General features: G+C 43.2%; 1 protein-coding gene across 1 annotated transcript in view; it reads left to right on the forward strand.

Annotated features, from left to right (window-relative positions):
• Nucleotides 1-7,045: 7,045 nt before the first annotated feature.
• Nucleotides 7,046-27,523, forward strand: part of LOC101877377 (complexin-1) — a 111,963-nt gene continuing 91,485 nt past the window's right edge. The window contains exon 1 of the mRNA XM_005143447.1: nt 7,046-7,076. Within this exon, the coding sequence (XP_005143504.1) occupies nt 7,046-7,076 (31 nt within the window). The remainder of the gene's footprint in view (nt 7,077-27,523) is intronic.

A 27,523-nucleotide genomic window follows, 5' to 3' on the forward strand; every position in this document is an offset into this window, starting at 1 on the left:
ATGATTAAAGGGAGTGGAAGACCTCCCTTATGAGGAGAGGCTGAGGGAGCTGGGTCTCTTTAGCTTGGAGGAGACTGAGGGGTGACCTCATCAGTGTTTACAAATATGTAAATGGTGGGTGTCAGGATGATGGAGCTAGGTTTTTTTCAGTGATATCCAGTGATAGGACAAGGGGCAATGGGTGTAAACTGGAGCATAGGAGGTTCCACGTTAACATCAGGAAGAACTTTACTGTGAGAGTGACAGAGCACTGGAACAGGTTGCCCAGGGGGGTTGTGGAGTCTCCTACGTTGGAGATATTCAAGGCTCGCCTGGACAAGTTCCTGTGTGATGTACTCTAGGTTACCCTGCTCTTGCAGGGGGGTTGGACTAGATGATCTTTCGAGGTCCCTTCCAACCCTTGGGATTCTGTGATTCTGTGATTCTTGGGGCTCAAGCTAAAATCCAGGGGCTAGCTCTGGTCTGGCCACTAGGCAGTGGAATCACACTTGTTCCTTGAGGTCTGTCTACATGAAGAAGGCTCCATCTATGCATGATCAGTGTTTTGGTATCTGCTGTGTCAGACTTCCTTTCATGACCTCCTTTAGTAGCTATCACAAGTCTTCTTCCATTTGACTTGTTATCATACAATGTTAAAACTAGAGCTCTTGATTCACATTAGGAGTAAGAATTCAGTCTACATTCAGTTTTGGAAACTTGTGTCCAAATTCTGCTCCTGCAGAAAGCTGATGCCTTTCTTGTTTTATTACCTTCATTCTCCATGTATTGAGAATGGCTTCATGGCCCAGCAGTGAAAGGAATACATGTTCAGTGAATTTTCAATAAATGAGTGGGTCAATTTGAAATCCATGTGGTAACAAGCAGCAGACTTCTAAAGCGTACCACAGTACAATTTCTAGTTTCTGTTTAATTTTCTAGTGTCAGTGCAGTGTCATATCAAATGGAGCAGAAAGCAAACCTCAGATAACAGAAGTATGCAGACATTCATTTGAATTTAGTTTATAAAGTCATTGTGTCACAGAGGTAGCTCCAAGGTAAAACTGGAATGCAGAAAAAATGGGTCAGTTGAGACCCTCAACATTTCAGAATGAAGGGGAAAACAAAATCAACATACTAGCAAGTTAGTATAATGTGAGTTGTACTTTTGGAGAAGAGAAGCCTGCATAGAAACCTCTTATCAGCCTTCCAGTATCTAAAGGAGGCCTACAAGGATGCTAGAAAGGGACTCTTCATCAGGGACTGTAGCAACAGGACAAGTGGTAATGGGTTCAAACTTAAACAGGGGAAGTTCAGGTTAGATATAAGGAAGAAATTCTTTTCTGTGAGGGTGGTGAGGCACTGGAACAGGTTTTCTTCTTGAAAATGGGGTTATATTTCCCCTTTTCCAGTCATCAGGAACTTAATCTGACTGCCATGATAAATTTGTAGAGGGAGCCCCAGCAGGGAATTCACCACCATTCCCAGCCAACTTGGAGAAACAGCACAATTAGTACATGAAAACAAAATTTTCTCTGTGGTTGCTTAAGCTTGCTTCAAACATACATTTCTCACTCATGTGTGGGCCAAGCATGAATGGAACATCAACCAGGCCTCCTCAACTCAAGCTCCCCCTGCCCTGTCCCTGCATGGTAGCTAGTTCCAGAAACTTGGAGAAATGATCTCACTCTGCTAAACTATAACTGGCGCAGTGAGGGGGAGCTTGCAGAGAGGCATTCATCTTTATTTGCTTGAATAATTATCTGCTTTGCTTGATGTGCATCAGCTGGCTTTGTGAGTTTGATAAATGTTATCATTTGAAGATTAAATTTTACAAAAGAGGATTAGATGAGAAATGGTGTGTAGCTAATTAGTGGCAAGCAATGTGAAATTAAAAGGCAGGCAAGCATATGGAACAATGCTTGTATTTCACCCAGATTCAGGCACATTACTGATTAAACATTTAGGTTATTGAATCCTGAAATGCTTTGTCTCTCAATAGAGGACATTCTTCTCTTACTACCTGCATCTCCTGAAGATTCAATAAACACAGTGATTTTTTTTTCATTTAATCTGTAACTGATTTTAGCAAAAAAACATCATACAGGAAGACCTTGTGTAAGAGTTAAATCATGTTTCCAAATCACATCATTTATATTCAGGGAAACTCATCATTTGAGTTGTTCCAGCCTAGATGAATTAATTTGGATTCAACAAAGCACTTACACATGTGCACTAATGGAAGTACCTGCTTAAGTTCAGTTATTTCAATGTAGCTTAAGGAGATGCTTTAAGTCAAATTCATTCTCTTGTGTTTTAGCTTAAATTGGAATCTGTGCTTTGGCCATTCTTGTCTAATATTCAACTCATTCAGATTTAAGAACTTTTTTATGACTACTGAAGTGTCGCTTCTGCTGGCCAGTAATAAGCCATCTGTTTTGTGACTGTTTAATAGGGTCATAGCTCATGTGTTCCATGGACACTAACATTGTATAACACAGGTAACTTTTTTCCTTTTTTGCTAAGGGATTCACTTGCATGCACTAGGCATGGGGCAGATGTGGAAATTGAAAGAATAAAAAGGCTAGCTTTTTTTTTTCCCCATTTTAGCTATAAAATTTATTGCATGATCAGAGTAAATCCCTGGAGGTCTGATTTACTAGTTGCTATAACCCAAGAAGACAGTGGGATTATGTTATAGGCCTAATAAATGTGGTGTAGGAAATATGCTAGTAAGAGAAGAATTGAGAACAGATGCAATATTTTAGCACCACTTGCATTGATTTGCAAGCAATACTTCTGAAGAGACAAAATGTCTAGGATTCTGAAATATTTTGAAAGCCAGAATTGACAGCTGAAGAGCAAACAAAAGCATGAAGTAGGTTTGTGCTGAGTGAACTAAACCGCTGGGGGGACTGAAACTGCTGTCCACAAACTACCCTTAGCAAGTGTTTGATTCCTCTCAGCAGCTGTTTTGCTTAGAAGCCAATCATCTTATTCAAGGTCAGACTGGACAGAGCCTTGAGTGACATGGTCTAGTGTGAGGCATCCCTGCCCATCACAGGGGGATTGGAACTGGATGACCTTTAGGTCCTTTCCAAGCCTAGCCATTCTATGATTCTATGATTCTACCTTGCTGCTGACCTGCTTCTGCCTGTAGCACACTGAACAGTGCTGCAGGTACATCAGTGTGAGTTTATACTAAGGTGGGAAAAAACAGAACAAAACCTCCCCCAAAACAAACAAAAAACCCCCAAAGCAGGTTCATTCTGGGCAGCTGCTGAAGTATTTTCTATAACCTTCATACTTTCTTATTAGTAACATTTTTATATGGCAACTTGGCATTGACTTCTGTTTAGCAGTCAAACACCATATGGAATTGAGCAATCAAACATTGCATTTAAAGATGCTGAAATAAAACATCTTGACTCATGTAATGTTTTTTTCTTAATTTCCTGGAAACAGACTCTTTTCCTTTTTTGAGAATTGAATATTCATTTTTTCAATGAAAAATATGACCAAAGCTGATTATTGGCTTACACCACCTTTTCACACAGACTTCCAGCTGATGGCCAAGGAGTCTGAATTCCATAGACAAAGCTCCATGGAGATCTTCCTCTGCTTGGTGATGCTGTGCCTTGTTCACCTTGAAGAAGTAGCTGGTGTTGCGGTCATGTTTTACAGATTCATGTGTCTTGATTTTCTATGGCAGCTGCATAATCTGGAAAAAATGGAAGCAGTTCTGGGACAAAAGCATGGGTACATGACCCTTGAAGTGTCACCTGGTTCTGGGGACAGTCCAGCCACTCTAAACAGATCAATGAGAAGCTCAAAGACCTCTCAGGGCCTTCTCCTTGACATGCTTATTGTTTTGCTTGGCTTGGAAGGCCCCTGTGGATGACACCACTTTATTCTCTGCACACAAGGGAGGACATTTGCTGTTGCAAAGCTTGTCAGGAGCTTATGGACAGGAAAGATGCCATTTCTCGGCAGCCTTACTTGTCTGCACTGACCCTTGGTTGCTACAGGAGTTTTCTGGTGTAGCATGCTCTGGCAGGGAGAAATCAAGTTTAGGCAATTAAGTGTTTTAACTACTAACCCCCACTTCTCTGATGCTTTTGTTTGAGAGAATTTGAATTGTTTGTTCTCAGACTCCAGCATATAAGAGGAAAATGTGTACAAGGAGGTTAAGTAACGTGTGGTGAGCATACTGTCTTCCAAGAGTATTCACATGAGGGAAGAATGTGAGATGATGTATGAGAGACCCAAACTATAAGACTCACCCAGAATTATATGGGAATATGGAGGAGGTGGGGGGAAGGCAGGCAACACAGGCTTGAAAATACTGTGTTAATTGCACAGGAATGTGGGCACACAACTGCATCAGGCTCCCAGATTTATTTCTTGGGCTTAGCCATCTGCAGTGACACACTACTAACAGTGTGTATGGGAAAGAGAGCATAAAAAGATATGCCCTTTGGACTGGAAATACAGGGGTGAAATAGGGCTTACAAAAAGTAGGTTCCCTACACCCTCTTGGTGAACAGGGTGTAGAATAGAATATAGAATAGATGAGATAGAGAGAATAGAGATAGAAGGATAGATAGAGATAGATACAGAGATAGAGATGATAGAGATGAGATAGAGGTAGAGATAGAGATACAATGATAGAGACAGAGATAGAGACAGAGGTAGAGATAGAGAGAGATAGAGATAGGGCAGGGCAGGGCAGGGCAGGACAGCACAAGATAGGATAGGGTAGGATAAGGTAGGATAGGGTAGAATAGGACAGAACAGAACAGAATTAATAAAAAGAATAAAAGAATGAAGAATGTAGAATAGAATATAAGGATTATAAAATAGAAAATACAGTAAGTCAGTTGGAAGTGATCACCTAGTCCAACTGCCTGACCCATTCAGGGCTAAAAGTTAAAGCATGTTGTTAAGGGCATTGTCCAAATGCCTCTTCAACACTGAGAGGCTTGGGGCAGAGAGGCGGATCCAAGCTGCGGGCGGACATTATCCTGAGCACAGGAGCCCTCCCGCATCTGCCCTCGAGAGCTCCGCAGGCTGCAGAGCTCCGGTGCCTGACAGCTCTGCCCCGCGAGGAACCGTTCTGCCGTGCCCCTGGACCCGCACCCTTGCGCCCCGCTGCCCCCTTTCATTCCCATTCCTGTGACTTCGGGGACTGCTGTTCCAGCTCTCTCGCTGCCGATAGCAGGATGAGCAGCAGCAGAGCCCCAGGCGGGCTGTGGCATCGTAAAGGTAGAGGGTATGGCCCTGCTTCGACACGTAGCGCTTGCAGCACACGCAGCCCCTTCCTCACCTTCAGATGCCGTCCAGAATTCGGGATGAACCATGGATGATCTTAAAGGTCTTTTCCAACCTAGTTGATTTTATGACTCTATGTATCGCCGCAGTAAACTGCAGGGAGGGGGACCCGACCACCTCCCCCCCGCCCCACTCCCCCACCACCCCCCTCCGCCGCCCCGCTTTCTTCAGCCTCCTCCTGGGCTGCAAACATCGCTGGATAGCGAGAGAACTGAGCTGAGAGCTGTGAAATCCAAGCGAAGGAAGAGGGAGAAGGAGGCTCTGCTCCCTTCCCATCTTCTTCCTTGCCTCTCGAACTCCTAAAACCTCGGGGATTAGAGGGAAGGGGATCTCCGGGAAAGACACAGAGCAGAGGATGCGGGCCCGCTCTCCCACGCTCTCCCTTTTGCAGGAATCCGTATTTGCAGAGATGTCCTCTGGTATACACACACAGTGACTCCCGAGTAGATGCAAGGACGCGATTGCAGAAAGCATCAGCTCGCTCACAACCTCCCTTCCCTGCGGGCAAAGAGCGAGAAAAGCTGGGGGTTCTGCAAAAAAAACAGGATAGGGCTGGGCGGGGCGATTTGAGAGGGGTGTGGGTGCATGAGAACATAGGCACCCCCCGAAAGGCTGGGGAGCGCAGAGACAAGGGGCGGGGGAGCCGGGGGCAGGGGGAGGGATGGAGCCCGGCTCCCACAAGGAGGGGAGGAGGAAGGAGGGATCGTGATGGTGGGATGGTCCGGAAGTCCTGTGATAAAAAGAGGGGTGCGGGGGGAAAAGTAGGGAGCAGCTCTGGACTCCTTTGCGCTCTCTTCTCATCTTCGAACACGCAACTTCCCCGGCACTTCCCTTGAGCGCACGGGAGCCGGTGGGACCGGAGAGGAGCTGCCGCAGGGACCTGGCGTCGGCCCGGCCCTGCTCATCTCAGCTCATCCCAGCTCAGGAAAGCTCACCCCAGCTCAGCACATCGCTCTCCCGCCGAGCGAGGTACCAGCGCGGGGCGGGAGGCAGCGGGCACGCAGGGATGGGGAAGCCCTTCTTGTCGTCGTCCCCGGCGCTGGCGGGCCCCGTGGTGCCTGTGCTGGGCGGGGAGCAGCCACCGAACCGAGCGCACCGCTCCCAGCCTTGTCAACCTTGAGCCGTCCCGGGTGTTCCTGAGGAGGTGAAGCCCTCGCTGGCGTTAAGCCGGGGAGAGGGTTCTGAGGGATCAAGGTGCGGGATCCTTCCCCGCATCCATTATCTCTGTCCCGCCTCCCCTGCCGGCACTCGCGGACGCTTCACCTTCAAATGCCCCCTCGGTGGTCCTCTGCGGAGCTGCGGCTCCCGAGATCGCCCTCGGAAAACCGAGAAGGCGACAAGCGGGCGGGGAAAACGAGGAAGTTCAGAGGTTTAACGCCTTCCTCCCCGCCTGCAGGAGAGAAGCCTGAGGAGCACCACACGGCTCCTCCAGGGTCACTCCCGTGTTCCCTTTCCTCCTCCCCCTTCCCTGCTCATCAGCATCCAACTTTGCTCCCCCGGTGCCTTGTCCAGCAAACCCAAGGTCTGCAGGTATGGCAGGTTGGAAACTTTACTGCACCCAGAGAAGGGGAGAAAAGTGAGACTGAGAAGAAGCTGAGAAAGACCAAGCACCAGCGTTTTCTCCTCCTAGAGAAACTATTCCTCTTACAGTTGTGCCTTTCTGCAGGGTGCCCTTCAAGGACTCCCGATCCCTGTGCATCTGAGGTGTGAAGGTGGGCAGCACTGCTAAGCCATCGTCATGGACTTCGTCATGAAACAAGCTCTAGGAGGTAAGTGCAGCTGGCACAAGAGAGGCCTCCCATCCTTCCATCCCCTTCCCTTTGCATTTTGGCAAGAGAGGGTCCCTGTGAGTCTAAGGGTCTGCAGCTGGAAGAACTGCCTGGAAACATATGCCTCTCACTGATTCGTGATCCCAGAGGCAAGTGTCTGAAGGATTTGGCCATGAGAAGGCAGCAACAAACAGACACCAAAATGCTATGTCAAGGGAGAGAGCTCCACCACAAGGTGTACAGGGCCTGGGTCATGCCCCATCTGACACTTCACTTGCTTCATAGTGCGCAGGTCTTGCCTTGCTTCATGTCATACTGCTGAGGTAGTTATTACAAAGGCTGCAGAAAGTTTTAGCTAGGGTAAACCCAAAGAAAGGGTAGCATTTTGTGTATGTGCATGAGCCTCCTCTTTATCCTCTCCCCCCAGATCTTGACCAAAAAACAGTCAGTGCAAAAATGTTTGTACCTGGTGTTTGGAGATTTATTTTTAGTAAGACAATCACTGCAATAAGCAGTGATTAAATATTAATAAAATATACCCATATATGCACCATACATGGATTTTGGCCTAGCCCCAGATACATCTTTGACATATTTCCTTCCACGTGTGATTGTTTTAACCTAATGATGGAGAATAGAAAATGCAATGGTGTATGTGTATGGGAAAACGGAAAACAATGCAGAAGTATTTGGGGATGAGATTGTTTTGTTCTCCCACAGTTAACATTGCCTTTCTGTGCTTCTTGGACTGAACATTCAGTCCAAGCAAGGCTGTCACCGCGATGATGATGCTGAATGATGGCTGCTGTTGGGAACTGGAATAGTTGGCCTCGAAGTCACTGAGGTTGATCTGATCATTCTTTTTTGTACTGTATCTCATGTGTGAATTTTTCATTGATTTTCATTGATTTTCCTTTGGAGAAACTGTAGAGTCATGGGACTGTGAGAGTACTTGGTGCATAGTGTTACTCTACTGATGTCATATGCAGCTTCAGCATTTACTGCAGGGCTCTTTCCCATGGCATGGGAGCAAGATTTTGATCCTTGAAAGCAAATGAACTGTTTGAGGTTTTTTTGTTTGTTTTGTTTTTGCTGTTGTTGTTTTTATCACCAAGAGAGCAATATTCTCACAGTTCAGACTAGAACAAGCAACCCAAGTTTTATCTGGAGTGTTTTGAATGGGAAGATTCTACTGGAGAAGAAAATGTCTAATTTGATTGTACAAAATAGCTAGATATGGAGATACCTATGTGAGAAGACAGCAGTTTTCATGGTAGCAGTGGTACTTTTCATTACTCTCCAGGACCTGTTTTGAAGGAGAAATAGTTTTGGGAAGAGTAGATTTTGCACTGTTTACTACTGCTTGCACAGAAATGGCCACCTTTACCTGCAAGCTGGAGATACAGCTACTGCAGCTGGAGATCTGTGAATCCACCAAGGGAAATAACTGCTTAGAGACTGCAGTTAAAGGCAGGGGAAGACGGCTGCAGCAGAGCAGTAAAGGCTGAGATGCATGCCTTTATGTGCAGCTTAATTTCTAACCTGAGCTGGAAGCAGTGCCTTCCCATGCTTAACGTCCACCCTGGGCAGACATTCATTCTAACATAATGTTGCATGCCAGAGTCAGGATTGGCATCATAAAAGGAGTTGCTGAGAAGGCAAAGCCTGAGTTCCTGATGTCTGTCAAGATGCTGTCCAGGGCACCAACTCTTCTGCCAGGTGACTTAATGTGTCCGGAACTTGCCCACTTAATAAATGAGAAGTCTCTGCAGAGTGGTCAAGGAAATGCTCATTCATCAAGCAGAGACCTGTTTTTAAATTAGAAACAGTTTCTAAAAGGAAAAACAACGTCTCCCAGGGCAAACAGAACATGGAAAGCACAGCTAGTTTTGGACACTTGTTTCCCACTGGAACTAAAGCCCAAGCTGATGCAGTCTGGCTGCACCAGCACAGTAAGATAAGGACTAAAGGTTGCTGTTTCCTTAATTATGGGGCCAGAACCCTTTTGTTCATTGGTTCTGACATCCACAGTGAGATGCTTAAACTCAGCAAAGTACCAAACCTCTGGTGGGTAACAGGCTTGCTCCAGCTAGGATACACGGTGTGATCTGCTAGTGGGCTTTTTCATTATTCACACTTCCAGCAAGATCTTCCCATAGATTTTGTGATTTTTTGACATCAGTTTCATGTGGCTTTTCTCAGAACATCTCCAAATTTGTTTTGCTGCCTGATTGAGATTTTTTGAATGATGTGAAAGTTCTTATCCAATTCTCAGAATCTCTTCTGGCTACCCTGGGAGAAACAAAAAAGACTGCAATTTTGTCAGTGAGGTCCAGTTTACAGAGAATCAGGCTTGCTATAGATATCACTTGGAGATCAAGTTCAGCTAAGATAGCTTAATCCTTTTGCTGTCTCAGCCACAACAAAAGCCAATGGGCTTCCTTGTATAATCATTATGGTCATGACATTTTCTCTTCCCAGCATCCAGCACCAAAGTGGGGCCTAGACCAGAGCTTATGGTAGCTCAGAGCCTGGATCTGAGAGCTCCTTGCAGCTTGGGTGTTTTTCTGCTTTCCTGCTGGACAGGGCTGTACAGGGCTCTGAACTATATGTGGACTTTGGGACCAGATTTTGCCATACTAGAGTGGTAAGAGTAGGTACTGGGAGGAAAACTTCATTGCTTTCCCACCTCCTCACTCATTAATTAGTAGAACATTTCTGTGGGAGTTCTCCTGTTGTCTTTGAAGCTACCTTTGAGGATGTTGTCCTGTGCCATTAGAGACAAGGGAATCAGATTTGGTTTTCCTTGGAGTTTTGCCAGTCAGAGAAAAAGAAGTCAGTGATGTGTCTTGAAAGGTAAGTGAGCTAAGTGAGGAAGCAAAGATAGGCAGTTATGTCGTGTAGAGCTGATTGGCTTGGAAGTCTGTGTGACTGGAAAATTTGCATTTTGTGAAATCGGTTTTGCAGGTTACTGTGTTGTGAAAGAAGAATGTATCCTTGCCCTGACTTGTTTGTAAAGGGCATCTGTTTCTGTGCCACATTGGGATTTTGCTGCTCATATTGGCAGCAGAATCTGCATGGCAATTGACCATTTGAAATGTGTCTTTGCAAATCCCTGTCCCCTTCAAGGCAAATTTTTTGTCCGTATCATTAGCAGTGGAGACAGGTTGAGGAAAAGCTGTGCAAAATATGAGCTCGTTTGGCCAATTTGCTTCCATGGCTTGTTTTGTGCTCCTTAGACATTTCAACACCCTGTTTGAAAGTCACCTCATTTATTGTCTGACAATGTCAGAAGCTACAGAGATACAATGCAGTCATGGTGCTTATTAGCTGTGTAGGACAACAAGAAGAAAATAGCAAGAAGAAACCCAGAAGCTTACAATTGTGGCTTCTTCTTGTGCAAAAGTAACAGGGACAGGAAAGGGATATTTTGTAACTGATCCTGTCACACCAGTAGACACTGACATAGGTATGCAGCAAGGGTGATCAGTCACTTTACTGTTTCTGTGATAGTTCACTAAATGAAGGCAACCAGAGTGGTTTAATGATTGTGTTTTACATTAGGATTGCTCTTTACCAAGCCAGAGCAGACCTCTGAAGCACTCTCATAATGACCAAGGTGTCTAACTTTTCAGGAAAAATCTGATAGTGGAGGACCTGGAGGAATTCAGCCATAGTGTTTTTTCACTAGGAATTGTTTATTTCTTTATAGATTCTTGTGAAAGCAAAGGTTGCATTAACAGCTGTGTTATACTCCTGTGTCATACTGCACTGTCTCACTTCTGTCTCTAGTGGCTTGGACAAATAGGGAAAAGGGACCAAAGTAGAAGACAGTAAAATTCATGAAGCTCTGCTAGCTGTCATCCTATAACTGGGAGACTTTGGGGACAAGGGTCTCTAGTCATTTTCAAATGGAAAAACAGGAAAGCCCATAGGGAGGTGAGTAGGATTTGTCTGAGGTGGGATCATGATGTGGTTGAAGAGAGATGTCTTAGGGCAGAATCTAACACTGTGCAAACCATTCTGTGAAGATATGGATATACAGAACACACAATAGCTCTAACTCTATTATATGATGCTGCTCAGGGGCCTTTTAGTGTGCTCCTTTTGTTGATGTGGATAGAAGATATGTTTATCTGGGACATCTGCCCTAATTAGTGACTTTTTCTAATGTCAGCCTGTGGATAAATCATGTAACTCATTTTGTACACAATAGTGCAGATGAATTGTACTGTCTACATTTCTTGTTCATACTATCTGTACTCCTTGAACATATTGTGCAATGCAAGGTCCATCAGGATGGAGGCTTCATTTGAGTTTCTGGATAGATATTCACTGGCCTATATTGCAGATATAAGTTTCTGGTTTATTGGCTGTGGCTTCAAGTGAAGACTACAGCTTAGCATTCACTTCTTTATCTGTCAGGATGCAGTGGAGATTTGGTTTGGTTCATAATAATTGTTAAAATACTGCAGGCAGAAGACAAATGCAAAACCATATTGCCATCTGGAAGATGTCAGCAAGGGGGGACTGCCTACTTCATGTTCCTTGCTGGCAGCTTTGATTCAGCTAGGTATACCACAAAATACAGGCCAAAGAGAGTCTAAAGTGTCCTTGTTCCTTAAGATAGGCAGGGATTTAAACCTTCTTGAAGATGATGGGGTTAAAGTCACCGTTCATAAGCTCTGAAAAAACAGCCCCTGTGCTAAGCTTATGTTAGTGAATGTGTGACTGCATGTGAATGCCAGCTAAGCCTGAATGGAAGCTGTACTAGTGTTTGACAACATCTTAGCAGTGGCCTTCTCTGTGGTTTGTGAAGTGTATATTTTGCTGCTACATTTGCCTTACTTTAGTTGCTTGTGATGTCAGGATGAAGACCTTGATTTTTGCCAGAGACGTCAGTGAGACTGAGGGCAGTCAGAGGCAATACAGACATGCCTAGGGTAGAACAGACAGTGAAACAAACACGGTGGTTTCTTTCTTCTCCTCTTCCAACTCAGCCTCTTGTTTCTCACATGTGCAGTTCTCTGCTGAGCCTCTTTCCTGTTCTGGGACCTCATGCATCATCTAGATCGTGTGCCACTGCTGATGTTAATGTATGAAATTCTGGAGCAGGACTGACATTGTAATGCAGAATGGCAAATTATAATGCCAACATGTAGTGATGGTGTTTACTTCTGGGGTCGCTATTGCCTATAATCCTTGAAACCTGTGATACACAAGGTCTTTCTTTTTGCAGTCGGGTGCTTCTGTATCACATAGACTGAAGAAGCTGAGATGAGACAGGAGTTCTCCAGCCCATCGTCAAAATGGTAAATGCGGGAGGCCCATCTACTTTTGCTCTCAGATAGCTTCTGCCTGTATTGCTTGCAGCTTTAGGCCCCACAATTTACGTATGCTGTTAAGGTATTTGATTGTGTCCAGGAAGGGCAGCAAAACTGATGAAAGGGCTGGAGAGCATATCCTGTGACGAGTAGCTGAGGACTCATAATCCAGAGGACACTATGAGGATGCTTCAAGGGCTGGAGCACCTCTGCTGTGGAGACAGGCTTCTTCAGCCTGGAGAAGGCTCTGGGGAGGCTTTGGAACGGTTCCCAGTGCCTAAAGGGGTCAGAAAAAAATCTGGAGAGGGGCTTTTGACAAGGGTCTGTAGTCACAGGACAAGGCAAATGGCTTTAACCTGGCAGAGGGGAGATTGAGATGAGATCTTAGGCAGAAGTTCTTCCCTGTGAGGGTGGTGAGGCCCTGGCACAGGGTGCCCAGAGAAGCTGTGGCTGCCCCATCCCTGGGAATGCTCAAAGCCAGGTTGGATGGGGGTTGGAGCAACCTGGTCTAGTGGAAGGTGTCCCTGCCCATGGCAGGGGGTGGGACTGGATGAGCTTTACACCCAAACCAGTCTGGCATTCTGTCAGTCTGTGATTTTATGATTCTATGACTATAGGTTTGTCTAATTTGGAGAAAAGCAGGCTGAGAGGTGTCCTTATTGCTCTCTAAAGTTGCCTGAGGAGATGAAGTGGAGGCTGAGGACTTCATCCCTTCTTCCTGGTGACAAGATATGTGGGAATGGTTTAAAGCTGCATCACAGGAGGTTCAGATTTGCCATTACAAAATATTTCTTTACTGGAAGGGTGCTCATATACTAGAGACACTGTAAAAGGTTGCCCAGGGCAGTTGTGGATGCCCCATCCCTGGAAATGTCTGTGGGAGGTGGTGGATGCCGCAAGCCTGTCAGCGTTGAAGAAGGATTTGAACAATGCTCTTCATGACATGCTTTAACTTTTTATCATCTCTAAAGAAGTCAGCTGGACTAGATGATGGTTTAAGGTCCCTTCCACTATGTTATGTGGAATATATTAAATTATATTATATTATATATATACCACACATATATATGAACTGTATTATCTTATACTATTAAGTTCTAAAGTGAGTAAAAGATGAATTCTGTAGCCCTGATGTTGATCTAATATCTTCTGGGTCTTCTTTTCTTCAATGCTTTGAGAGAATGTATTTTAACAACATTATGAAGATGAAGAAGTAGTGTTGATATCAGATAGATACATTTTTCACAAGGAATGGCTTTATAAGCCTTTTTCTTCCTAATGTGTATTGCTGGCAAAGAGATTTTCTTTAAGAAATTGGATTAAGTTGAGTGCAATCATGATGTCATGGCAGAGGAAAGGATAGGAAGCAAAATCCCATGTATGTGACTCAGTGCTTCCAGAAAAACAAAACACAGATGCACTTAGCTGTTAAAGGCTGATTAATCTACACCAGCCTTGGATCTTCCCTGTTAATTTACTTGATGCCAGATCCTCCAATAGCAATCTGTAGGGCTTAGTTATTCAGGGGTTCCCACTGACACCAAAGAGCAAGATGTCTTTCAAGGAAGCAAGTCACCAACTGTGGAGATGATACTGATGAAACAGCTACAGTGACGCTTGTATTATTTATTCCACCTAGGATCCAACTCAGAAGGAGGAAAACTGGCTAGGTCCTTTCTTCCTGTGCCTTTCTTGAGAAACTTTCCTTTTATATTTGCTTGCCTCCATTTGGCTGTTGCTATTATAATAATACAGATGCTCTCACTTGTGCATGCTGGGATCTTACTTATGCTTGTCCTACTTGTAAGCAGGCACTGAGATCAGAGTGTGCTTATTTAGTATTCCTGGATGAAATGAACAACCTTCAGCCTGCTGATGGTAGAGGTATGCCACGAAGAGCTTAACTAAGATTTCTCCTGCTGAGCATCTGCTTGACAAGAGCCTGCTTGGAGTGCAGTTACAAGGATAAGCAGGAAATTTTCTCTCTCAGAGAGGGGAGAGAGGGAGAAAAAAGGAAATTTCATATGCACTATGATGTATTATGAAGTTTATCTAGCATTTCTTCAAGGAGAAACAAAAGATGCTTCTCTTTGATTTTCTGACCATTTCAAAGGAAGTTCTGACACTTTTCATTTTAACATCTGTTGCTGTACAACTGAATCTTTCTGGCTTTTCTCTTTTTGCAACTCCTATGATTGAAGCTGGTTCTCATGGGGGCAGAGAAAAGTGGTGGTTTCTTGCCCAGCTGTACACTTTTTGCATAGAGTTTGTCAGTACTGAATTTTTGGCCCTGTCTGCAGCCTCAGATTTGGAGCTAGTCAGGAGCCTAGTACATGATACATTATAGTTATTCAGACCTTTCTGGTGAAACTGGACTCTGAAAATACAAGCTACTGGTTTGCCTTTGTGTTGGTCATTGGGGAGAGAGAAGTTCAGACTGTTGTTAAGCTGTTAGTTGTGGAGGCTTATTCGCTTATTCACTTGCTTGTGTGCTGGCAAAGGGACAGCCATTAGAGAAGGCTGGCATATATGAATGCCAATGTACATGGCAGGGCATTGTGCTTTGATTAGAAGTGAAAATAAGATGATGAAATCAAATCCATGAGGCTACACGGGTTTGAAATCTTGCTGGGTGAAGTTGAAAGTGTATGGACTGTTTGTTTGTTAGCACTACAGTAATACAGGGCTCTAAAAGGGCTAACTAATCGCTGCAAATGCTTAAGGGAAAACAGGCACCCTGTCCTGATGGAAGACAAGAAGCTTTCTTTCATTCTGAAGCATCCCCAAAGGCAACAGCATAGAGTTCAATTCTAGCAGTAAGATGTTTGCATGGGAAATTGCAGTAAGAAATCTGTGGTAGCTGCATGGAGATGAAAAGCCCTCCAGCAGTTTTTGAAGGTCACCAAATTGTTGAGGAGACCTGGAAAAGGAATGGTAGTAAGGATGAAAGGCTGAAAGAAAGAGAGGGACAGATCTTTAGTGTATTGGCACTGGGTTGCCTCCTATCAGAGGGCTATATGCAAATGCTTTTCAGTTTGAGCTGCATGGTCCCCTCTTAGAACATTATATGATAGTGCTCAGAGGGGAAAGAGAGGGAGTAGAGGCTGGTGATGAGACTCAGAGACACATACAGGTTCTAGTGTTCTCAGTAATGGGAATCCACCATTTTTCAGGCCTTTGGAGAGATGAAATGGTTCAGAAAGTGGTGACTATGAGACATGAGTCTCTCAAAGCTGCAGTCAATTACAGACATGGCCAAGGCTACTGGTGATCTTCCTATCACTGGTACAAATCACAGTGCATACTAGAAACAAAATACTTCATCAAATTGTGTCTCTGCACTAGGGACAAATTGATAATAACACTGCAATTAGAGAATTGATCCTCCCTCCTTCTCCCTCCCTGCAGTTTTAAATGAGCCGATGCCAAATCGGGTAGATGCTGTCACTGCAGAAATGCACTAATGCAAACATTAAATTTAATCTGATGACTTTGATGCACATCTTTTTAAAAATTTGAATTTGCCATTACCTACAAGAACAAAGCTGCTCAGCAATTACTTGTATTTTTGCAGCATTATTTGAGTCTTGTGGTTTATTTGCAGTGGTACTGACCTTGAATAAATGTCAAACATGTAACATCAACAGGAATGCATGATTCAAATGTTTGATAATGATCTTCTGTGGGAAATCAGGAAAGAAACAAAGAAACCCAGGCATGGAATGCTGGAGCTGTCCCCTGAAATAACAGGAGGAATGAAAGCAAAGGCAGACATCTATTAAAGGAATAGGGATGGCAAAGCCATGTGTGTCGATGTTTAGGTTAGCTGAACTGCCATGTTTCTGTCTCTCTGGATCCACCTCTTCTCTTTTTGCTGGTGAGCACAGACAAAGTTGACCAGCTGAAAAGAAATTTGAACCTTGTGCTTAAGGTAATTGAGTGGGAAGTGGTTGTCCCAGCTGCTAAACCCTGGGTGTGCTTGGAAATGTCAGTCTCTAGGATAAGTTGTGTTTCTCCCAGTCCCCTTCCACAGAAAGCAAAGCCAGGCAGAGCCAAATGTGACCCACAGAAACCTGAACAGTGAGTGCCCTTCTCTTAATTGGAAGGGAATAACTTTTCATTTTCCTTCAGTCACTCCTTCTTCTGCTTCTTGGTGCTTGGCAGAGCTGAACATGCATACTTAATGGATTTGAAAGTTTGTCCTTGGCTTGCTATTGGGAGTGAAATTTTCTTGTTTATTCTACCTCCCTCCCACCATGTTATTGCATGAGACTCTTTATCAGGGACTGTAGTGATAGGACTAGAGGGTAATGGGTTCAGATTTAAACAGGGGAAATTTAGGTTAGATATGAAGTCCTTCCCTGTGAGGGCGGTGAGGCCCTGGCACAGGTTGCCCAGAGAAGCTGTGGCTGCCCCATCCCTGGCAGTGCTCAAGACCAGGTTGGATGGTTCTTGGAGCATTCTGGTCTAGTGGAAGGTGGCTCTGCCTATGGCAAGGGGTTGGAACTGAATAAGCTTTAAGGTCCCTTCCAACTCAAACCAATCTGTGATTCTGTGGTTCTGTGTAGTGTGAGACTTTCTGCATGTCCCCTGAAGGGGCTGAAACTGTGGGGGACTGCCTGATCTCTGCTGAAGTTCCTGTTTGTAGTATATGTGTCCATGGAATTCCTTGAAAAGGCACATATTAATTAAATTTTTCTTTTGTGAGATGTCTTTGGAAAGGTTTCACTAAACCATGAGTGTTTGGTTGGTTGGTTTGCTTTTTGTTGTTTTTTTTTTTTTTTTCCCTGTGAAAAGAATTTAAATACACAGTTTTTATTTTCTCAGCAATCAGGAAGAGACTCCTTGTAAACATGACTGATTTAATGAGACTAAGACATCATATCCAAACAGATGTATTTTTAATCTTTGACAGCCACTTTTTATTTTGCTGGAGTTAAGTGTATGGGTGCTATATTCCCTTGATAGATACGTTACTCTTACTGGGTAAATGTTTTGTTCTTTGTGAATGAATCTATTTCTCTTTGTAGTTTCCTCCAGATTTATTTTTAATTAAGTAAAATAAATTTTATTTTAAAAAACTGCAAACAAACAAAATACAAACAATCAAAAATTGAGGAGAAGGAGAAAATACTCAGAAGTTTTGGCAACTGCTATCTTATCAGCATAGCTGCTCTTGTGGATGGCTCCAGCTAGTAATAAAACTGCTTGGGAGAGTGTTTAGAAAAACTATAGTCTCTGTTAGAAATAGACAAATCTGCCTTTTATTATTTATGATGATGATGATGATGATGATGATCTATATTTAAAACACTTTTCTTGTGACAATTATAAGTTTCTCCTCCATATTTTTCTTACGGTTTAAATATCTGCAGTTCCTGTTCCATGTCAGCCCAGCTGCACTGTGACAGATGAAAAGGAGCATAAAAGAGGAAATTTGTAATTACATGGAGATACATTAAAATGCTGAGGAAAAATTTAAGAAGGGAAACAACTGCTCTTTCTAAACACATGAGAGAGGTAAACACTGCAGTAAAGGAAGACCTACTTACGGTGAAGGACAATACTGGTAAAAGCATAATGTGAATAAATTGGCCATGAACATACTAGGGTCAGGAATTAGAAGAGAGTTTCTGATAAGTGGAAAAGGAGAGAAGTGCTGAAGGAGTCTGGGAGAAATGGAAGCAAGGTCTCATGTAGGTTTCAAATAATCAGTGTAATTTTGCATGCCCAGATATACAGGGACAGTGAGGCAAGAAATAACTCTATATCCTGAGCACCCCTATAGAAAACAGACAACGTCTTTGACTCTTCAGTTGAAAGACTGTCCTAATAACAAAACTATCTTTAAAAGGGGTTTAGTTTTTACATTTAGTTTTGATTGTATTACAATATGTGATAGTCTCTGATGGGATCCAGAGGGTCTGGTCCAGCTCAGTGGGAAGAAGCAGCGTGCCCCTCTGCATGAAGCTGTCATGGAATCTTATAATCATGTAATGGTTTGGGTTGGAAGGGATCTTAAATCTCATCCTGTTCCAAACCCCTGTCATGTGCAGGGACACCCTCTACTAGACTTCTACAAGCTGTACCAGGGCCTTGCCCTCCTCACAGGGAAGAATTTCCCTCCATTGTAAATGCTACCCACAGTTTACGTGGAACAGTTTACACAGTTTACCCACAGCTTACAATTTTCAACAGTTGTCAGAGAACAAGCTATTCCATCTTCCTCAGTTCCAATATTTACTATTTTACTTCTGATGGCACATTATTAGACTCAGTTTACATTCCTCACTTTATGCTCCACCTATCTACCTTAGACATAACCTTGACTTAGATCACATTCCAGTGACTTAAATCTCTACCTAGGTAGGCACTTCAGGAGGATGCATTATGCTGGCTTAACACCCATGAAAAGAGGCATTTTTTATATGCAGGACTGAATCCCCTAGGCTCAAATGCCTCCTGTGATATTGTGAGGGTGATAACTCTCCACCCAATTCCCCTTAAAACTGCTGAATTACTCCAGGAGTACCTATCCAAAGGAAACCTTCAGCCAGGGTATATAGGCAGACAGGAGAATATCAGGTCATTGCCATAGCAAGGTGTTGGCTTCTGGAAGAAAAGAGGAAGGTGCCATCCCATTCTGCTGACTGCATCTGGTTGTGTGACTAAGTAGAGATGCCACTGCAATTCCCCTTTTCTAGTTATGTGTCTTGAGATCTCCTGACATGGAGACAATGTCTTGCCTCCTGGCTGACACACTCAATTGGGACTTCCGGTTTTGCTTTTTAACTGCTATCTGGTAAAACTTTTCAGGTGGTACTTCTTCCTCCTGGACCTCAGTTCAATTCTCCAAGGACACTATACATGTGTTCTTGCTATGCTAGCTGCTGCACTAACAGCTGCTTAAAATAGATGATCAAAACCCATCATCTCAATCATGACCACAGACAAGAGGTTCTGCTTCCACACCAGCTACAGTGAAGACAAAGCTACTACAGTTTTAACTCTCTTTCACACCTTGAATCCTACAGGGATATTCCCAGGATCCCAATGCAGGGTATGTCAACTTCAATACTGTTTAAACTCCAGCCAACTATTGTGAATTGGCCACCCTGAGTTAAGAACACCCATTATTTTTTATCTCACTTGTAGACATGCTGTCCGATTGCTGATTTTTTTTGGTGGTTATTTTTCTGATATTTATTTGGGGCTTAGTTTAGCATATATTTTGCTATGTCCTGTAAAAGACTTGGTCTTTTTTATGTGCTTAGAAATTAAAATACAGGAATTAAACTAGCCCAACAGAGACAAGCTCTGCATGACCAGTGAAACCCAGGGATTGATTCTGCACAACAGGGTCCTGAGACCTCACAGGCACTGCTGTGATACAGCATAATGTAATTCACAAATTTCAGCTGCTCTAAGAATGTTTTTGTTTTTTTGACAGAGATCTGTCAGTCTACAGCAGATGAAGGCAGCATTTCTACTAATTTCTTGTAGATGAGAATAAAATCATCACAGGGTTTTTCTTCCTTTTCTCCTTAAAACCTCACAAAAATCCCTTCAAAATCTCGTGGGTTGGAATATTTTGTGTTTCTACACAGTCTGAAAAGGATGGGTCAGATCTAGCACTGCTGAATGTGCATAGAAAAGGTATTTGTGGCTCATTATTAGGGGACTGGCTAGCCAGAGATGGTGTTACTTACATAAGATCTCAAACATACCCCAAGCGCAGCACGGATGCTTTGGAGTGAAGCAATTATCTATTTTGCTTTCTTAAGAACAGAGTGACCTAGATTCTGTCTTCTTTTTTCCCTCTCTTTTTTTTTTCCCTTTTCCTCACGGGGTGGCCCACTTTGTTGATTAAACTGCAACTCAATTATAACAGGTTATGTTACAGTTGGGAATAAAGCAGATGTAAAGAGACGGGAGCTGATAAAGTAATTTTTTCTTTTTTTTTTTTTTTTTTCCCCGTGTTGGTTAGCTGGAAATTGACAAGCATTAGTTTTAGTAGTTTTGGGTGACAGATATCTCACAATAGCCTTTGCTAGCAGCAGGGAATGCAAAAGTGACTTAGTGAAAAGTTGCGCATTTCATGGTAATTAAAAAAAAAAAGGTAATGGTCTAATTTCAAATAAGAGATTTGAAATAAGCTTTAAATCCAAAATAAGCCCAAACTCAGCAAATGCAGTGACAATGTGAGGCTGACACTTTTTTTGAAGTAAATACATAAAACATGTTTACACTTGTGCATTATTTATAATTTTGGTGTGCCTGCAAATTCTCTAATAAACCATCAGAGGCATTAGGAGGACAAATAAGTCATGCAGATAAAGTCTGAGAAGGACATGACCAAAATCCAGCTGAAAACTACCCATCCTAAACATTCTTTCATAATAGAATTATTTACATTAAGGACATGACAGCCAGGTAACATGTGGTCTGTGCTAAAGAATGCTGTATTCAAAGAAAACTGAGCATCAGCTCAGTGTTGTATTTGTTTCCTTCTCTTTTTTCTCCTCTCATTTAAACCTCAGGGAGCAGAAGAAAAGCAAATCTGTTCAGTGCAGGACAACCTGAAAAGTAAAATTCCTCTTCGCATCAAGTTCAAGGAGGAAAAGGATCCAATGAGAGCTCTTAGTCCCTGCCTGAAGACATGTGCAGTCAAACGGTATTCCCAGGTATATATTTCTGGGTACGTATCTGCAGCAGGGATGAAGCTGTGGATGGAATCCAGCACCAGATTTATGCATAGACTCCAAGTGTTGGGAGGAGTTCCTTCTATCTCTTTGGGCTGGATTTTTAGCAAGGCTTCTGGCCATGTCATTGCATCACGTGCAGCTGAGCAGCCTTCATAGCATTGCCACCTGCACATTCATCCTGCTCTTATTTCTGTCCCTGACAGTGTGGAAAGCTGATGCTGTGAATATATTTCCTGATGGCAGAACAGATGAAACCTGCCCATTCTTGCTCTGGAAAGTTCCATTGCCCAAGCTGAGCTCTAGTGTACTGTCTTGCTGCTCACTTACTACTTCAGGTTCTGAAAGTGGTCTCAGAGCTGCAAAGTCTGTTCTATGCAGTGTGAGACAGACAATCTCATTTCCTGCCTGGGTTTTCATTTTACTTCAGCAACACATAAAAGAAGCATCTACCTGTGTCAAAATCTGCCTTTGAAACTTTGGAGCTTAAAGAAGTTCCTAGGGGTTCTGAGAAGAGCTAAGGGAGAAGGGCATGGGAAAATACTCCTTCCTGTGTTTATGCTGAACTTCCTTGTATCAGGGAGTAGTGGGCTAGTAAGGAAGAAATATGCAAATATTCTGTGACACTATATGAAGCTGATGACTGAGTTCATCACTTATGAGAAGAGCCAGGTCTCCTCCAAGTGCATCTCACTTAGAGCAAAAGAGAAAGATCACACTCTTCTATCTTCAAACAGTTAGAAAAATAAAGGGCTATTTGTCTTTGCAGGGATTTTTCCCTCCATTGGGAAAGATTAAGCAGCAATTCCACAGAAGATAAAAGCCAGTCATGTAATTTGCAGGCCTTGAAGGCCTTAAAAGATGATTTGCATTAAAGATGACTGTCATCAAGGGGAAGGCCACAATGATTTCAAACGGTCTGAGATCCATTTGAAATTTTAAAGCATATGTGGTACACTTACGCATTATCTTAGATGTTTTATTTTAAATTTCAGGATTAATTTTCTGCCCTTTCTCAATAGTTAACTTACACAGATGTGGACACTGGTGTATCTTACAATCTACTCTTTTTTAATTCATTTAATGAACCCTCCTGTCAGGATGTTATCTCTGTTTTACTTTGGTGCTAAGATAGCACTAAAGCCATTTGTCAGGGTCTGTTCTTCCTGGTGTTCTCTTATGAGGACAGTAGTGGGAAGGAGAAAATGGAACAACCAATCTTGTCTGAGGGCTCAGCACTCCAGTTTTCCACCAATAAACTTGTTCGCTTCTTTGGATGCTGCAACTTCTTCTCTCTAACAATGTGAGTAGAGTCTGGTACTCGCTGCTGCTTAGACCTAGCAATGATGGATGAAGACAAATATATGATACCCTGTGAATTTACACAGCTCAGCAGTCTGCATTATGTGGCTAATATGTCCATGTCCAGTGGAGCACGTAGGGGTTAATGCTATCAGAGACATTCATCCAGTGAGCTTTAGTCCTGTCTTTGCTCATGATGATGTGGTAATTTTATGATGAATTGGATTCACTGTGGAATTGTAATAACTTGTACTGGGGTCATGTATGTGCAGCATCCCCTGAGAAAGACCTTGCCTTGGCATGGTGGCCTTTGACAGAAACAATAAATCACGGAGTGGTTTGGGTTGGAAGGGACCTTAAGGCTCATCCAGTTCCACCCCTGTCATGGGCAGGGACACCAGGTTGCTCCAAGTCCCATCCAACCTGGCCTTGAGCACTGCCAGGGATGGGGCAGCCACAGCTTCTCCTGGCACCCTGCGCCAGGGCCTCACCACTCTCACAGGAAAGAATTTCTGCCTAAGATTTCATCTCACTCTCCCCTCTGTCAGGTTAAAGTCTTTGTTCTGTCCCTACAGGCCTTTGTCAAAACCTCCTCTCCAGATTGTTGGTTTCTTTAGGCACTGGGAGCTGCTTTAAACTCTCCTCGAGGCCTTCTCTTCTTCAGGCTGAACAAGCCCTGACTGCACATCCTGACTTAAAATGGGGAGAGAATGATGTCCTTTATGTGTGGGGCATGTTTCAGAGCTTCCAACAGTAAGCACAGGGACCTTGTTCGTACTGTGACAGGGTACGCTCTACTGTTGCTGGTCGTAGTACACCATGGACCACAGCTGATGGACCCTGACCACAACCTCAATTCAAGCAAATCTCTTCTCCCAGAAAGCCCATTGCACATTTTGAAGAGCCATAATGTGCTGAGAGGACATCTTCCCTCTATTTGTTAGATGTGTTCATTGCCACACAGAAAAATCACCAGACTAGCTTTGTTATACTCATCTTGCTGAGAAGGTGATCTCTCTGTCCCTCCCACTGGTGTGTGCACATGGTAACTGCAGAGTACAATTGCTGTACAGGGGATTGACTATGAGCATGTATGAACCCTTCCTTGACTGTATTGTAGAGAGTGGGCTCAGAGTAAACAATCCCTGTTATCCACCATTTCCCATAATTTTCATTCCATATGCAAGTTTGTACCAGGGAATCAGAGACTTGCCTTGATCATATCACTGACAGTCTTGGGGAGTTAAATTCAGTTCATGGTTTAAGCAGAGAGACTTGACGTTCCTTATGTTTTGGCAAATACTCACTGTTCATGTTTGCTAACCTTTTAATTAGAGACCCAAATAGAGAAAGTGATAAGAGGTAACTGGCTGGAAATACAAAACCCTCAACAGAGCTTTCATTTTAACAAGTTCTTATTCCCATTCTCTTAAACTACAAAGCCTTTATAAGAGAGCCAACTCATGAGTCAGTCTTCATTAAGACATGTACTAAAACTGGCCGCAACTGTTATTTGAAAAATAAGAAATTAGTTGTATTGGACAGATTAAGGTTTCTTGATTTGTTTGGTTGGTTTTGTTTTTTTTTTTTTTTTATCTTGCTCAAATCCACTCCCATTCCCTCAAAAAAAAACTTCAGGGGGCCTACACTGGGGCGGAGAGAGGAGTACTGGCAATTTATCCTCTCCTCAGAGAAGCTGGCCTAACCTTGCATTCTTTGTTGCTCAAGGGTAGAAAGCACAACACTTGTAATAAGGCACTCAGGGACTTTGCTGGCTTTTGGCTGACTCTGTGGCCATGAGCTCATGCCAATTTAATAAATAAGGCAAAATTGCCTATCCGTTCCTGGTCTGTTGGGTTATGTAATTTTTCACAGGTAACATGGGAAGTCCCATCTATTTCATAACATATTCTGGACCTCTGAGGCATCTTTGGGAACAGAAGCTGTGAGCAGAGAGCATTTTCCTCTCTGTCCACCATCACCTTATTTCACTGTCAGAAGCAGAGCTACTAAGCCTTTGGCTCTCATTTATGGCATGTCATTGACCTCTGGTCCCAAATGGCTGTTAATTGTTAGACAATTTCTCAACACTGTCAGCAGGCCTCTGATTTTTAACCAGCTCACTTTGGCTTATACCTGTAGCAACCTTTATGTGTATTGGTATGGTTATATTTAGTCATTTGATGAGTGAAGAGTGTGTGCCTGAACCCAGCATGCTTTTCTTCCAAGGTTGTGCCTGTAGCCACAAATGTATGAGAGGAAACCAATTGGACAGACACTGTTTACTGCTTTTGGGAGCACAGCCTTTAGTTTTCCAGTGCAATGTCATGGCAGAAGTAGGCTAGACTTCCTCTGTGGTGGCCTATCCAAAAATCAATGGTGTTGTGGTTTCACTACTGCTTGATCTGTGTCAGACAGATAAATGGAAGCACAGATACGTGGCTGTGTGTTGCAAACCGGTCAGTCACTATGACATCAAAGGATCTAGAGAGCTGAACTGGTTTTGGTGAGAGAAAGTATTTGCCATAAAATCTGTTTATAGTTCATCTAAACTTCAGCTTAATTAACCTGTGACAGACTCATCTGTGTAACTTTCCCGAACAAGCTCATTAAGACACTTTGATGGATGCACCAGCTTGAAAATGGGAAGTAACATAACTAACCTTAAATACACACTGTTTCATTATGTAACATTTTAAAAATGTTTTTCCTTAAGCAGATCTCAGCACCTCTGGGGAACATGTGCAACTTCTTCCTATGAGTAAGCATGTGTTCCTTCTCTGGCCTAAAAGGTGACAATGAAGTCCTTTGCAGGATCTGTGGTAGTCTCTTGCTAGAGAAAGATGAAATACAGCACTGGGTTATGTTCTGGCCACCAATGAAAGGAACAGAGTGAAGGTCATTTAAGCATTTTCAGCAGAACACAGTCACTCAGATTAGGATGATTTGCTGCCTGATATACTCACATAATGTCAGGATGACGCAGAGCTGTATTTAGTAGCTCTTCTCTTTAATCTGCAATATGAGCTATTTCCTGGCACATTGAATTGATTTCCACCTCATCTTTATCTTGTATAATTGTAGAGGCAGGACAAGGCCTAATCTAGTCTTATTTTTCTAGTGTCTTCCATGCTTTAGCTATGACAATAATTTATATCACTGTCATCTCCTTTTCAACAGAATGGCTGGTGGATCCACACTCCCTTGTGGGAAGCATACTTGTACTTGTGCACTTGAATATTCCTCTTTTGGTAGGCAGCTTTGGCTTTGTACCCATCCTGTTTTATGCCATTATTTAAGTGCACTGCTAATGTTAATTGTGCTCTGCTAACTCTCCAGCATCCAGATAAAGAACTGTAGGGAGGCTGGTGTGCTTGAAAGCTACATTTTTTTCCTGGGTAATGCAAAGTACTCTGTCTTGTAACAAGCCATGCATGTCTAACTTCCTTGCTTTACCCAGTTTACACCTACACTACTGCAGCAATGGAGTGAGTGTCCACGCTGTCATTCAAGTGATTAATTAAAATGAGGGATAGACCTTTCAGAACGCTCTCCCTGCAGCACATTCTTCTAACCTGACTGCAAATAATTATGCATCAGCTTCCAGACTTAACAAAGCCATACCAGTGGTCTCCAGGAGCCTTTTTATTGTTGCTCCTACAAACATACTGATGAATACAACTAACACAGCTAATCATCAGATTCTCAGGTCCCCTCAAAGAATTAACATGAAGTGATCTTCTAACAGACCTCCCAAGAGACACTGGTTTCCCTTCAGGAGAATGGAGAGAGCACAGGCAATGTTTCTTAACCATATCTACTGGATGCCCATGTCAACTGAGATGTATCCCATTAGGATTGTCTTCTTGGGAGAAGGTTCTGAATTGTCACAGCTACAGACCCAATTTAGATTAGCTAGAAATGTTTACAAAAAGGTCTGTTCTTGCTTTCATGTCTGCTAACCAGAAGTCAGCTTTATAGCTTCATTGCAACTGTCTTCTATTCCTTTGTCTGCCCCTTTAAAACTTGGTAGACAAATGGAACAAAGAGAGGTGCTGAGAGATGAGAGGAGGGTTTGAGAGGAATACGGAGGTATTCTAACAGCAGAATTTGGAGCTGTGAGTATCCTGGAACTCAGATATGCCCCTAATCTTCTAGAATTTAGGTAATCTTGCTGGGTAAAGCCTTTGTGAGGCCACATCTGGAATATTGTGTCCAGTTCTCGGCCCCTGTGTTCAAGAAGGACAGGGAATTACTTGAAAGAATCCAGTGCAGAGCCACAAAGTTGATGAAGGGAGTGGAAGACCTCCCTTATGAGGAGAGGCTGAGGGAGCTGGGTCTCTTTAGCTTGGAGAAGAGGAGACTGAGGGGTGACCTCATCAGTGTTTACAAATATGTAAAGGGTGGGTGTCAGGATGATGGAGCTAGGCTTTTTTCAGTGATATCCAGTGATAGGACAAGGGGCAATGGGTGTAAACTGGAGCATAGGAGGTTCCACGTTAACATCAGGAAGAACTTTACTGTGAGAGTGACAGAGCACTGGAACAGGTTGCCCAGGGGGGTTGTGGAGTCTCCTACGTTGGAGATATTCAAGGCTCGCCTGGACAAGTTCCTGTGTGATGTACTCTAGGTTACCCTGCTCTTGCAGGGGGGTTGGACTAGATGATCTTTCGAGGTCCCTTCTAACCCTTGGAATTCTGTGATTCTGCGATAGGTGTTACACTCATCCATTAAATCAAGTTTTATCTGTGTTATGTCTTTTAATATATTATCTCCTTTATAGGTGCAAGGAAAAAGTTATTGCTTATTAGCATTGTTGCTATGACCTCTCTCTGTGTGCTCCTCAGTCTGGTTTGATGGATGTTGGTCCTCTTTTCTTGAGCAAACCTTAGCCTTCTATCAGTGTGGAAGTCCTCTCAAAGGAATGCTGTGTTCATAGAGTGTTATATTTAGAGCAGGAAGCATCTGAGCCTTAATTCAGTATGCAAGAGACAATGTGGATGTAGTCTCATGTATTTCAGTGACATTGCTTTGTATTTTGATGGAAAGGAAGACATAATCAGCATGAGCCATGTCTATATGTGCTGTCTCCATTTAACATTTTCAGTGCTGCATATGT

The sequence above is a fragment of the Melopsittacus undulatus genome, chromosome Z, assembly GCF_012275295.1.
Source record: "Melopsittacus undulatus isolate bMelUnd1 chromosome Z, bMelUnd1.mat.Z, whole genome shotgun sequence".
Classification (NCBI taxonomy): Eukaryota; Metazoa; Chordata; class Aves; order Psittaciformes; family Psittaculidae; genus Melopsittacus; species Melopsittacus undulatus.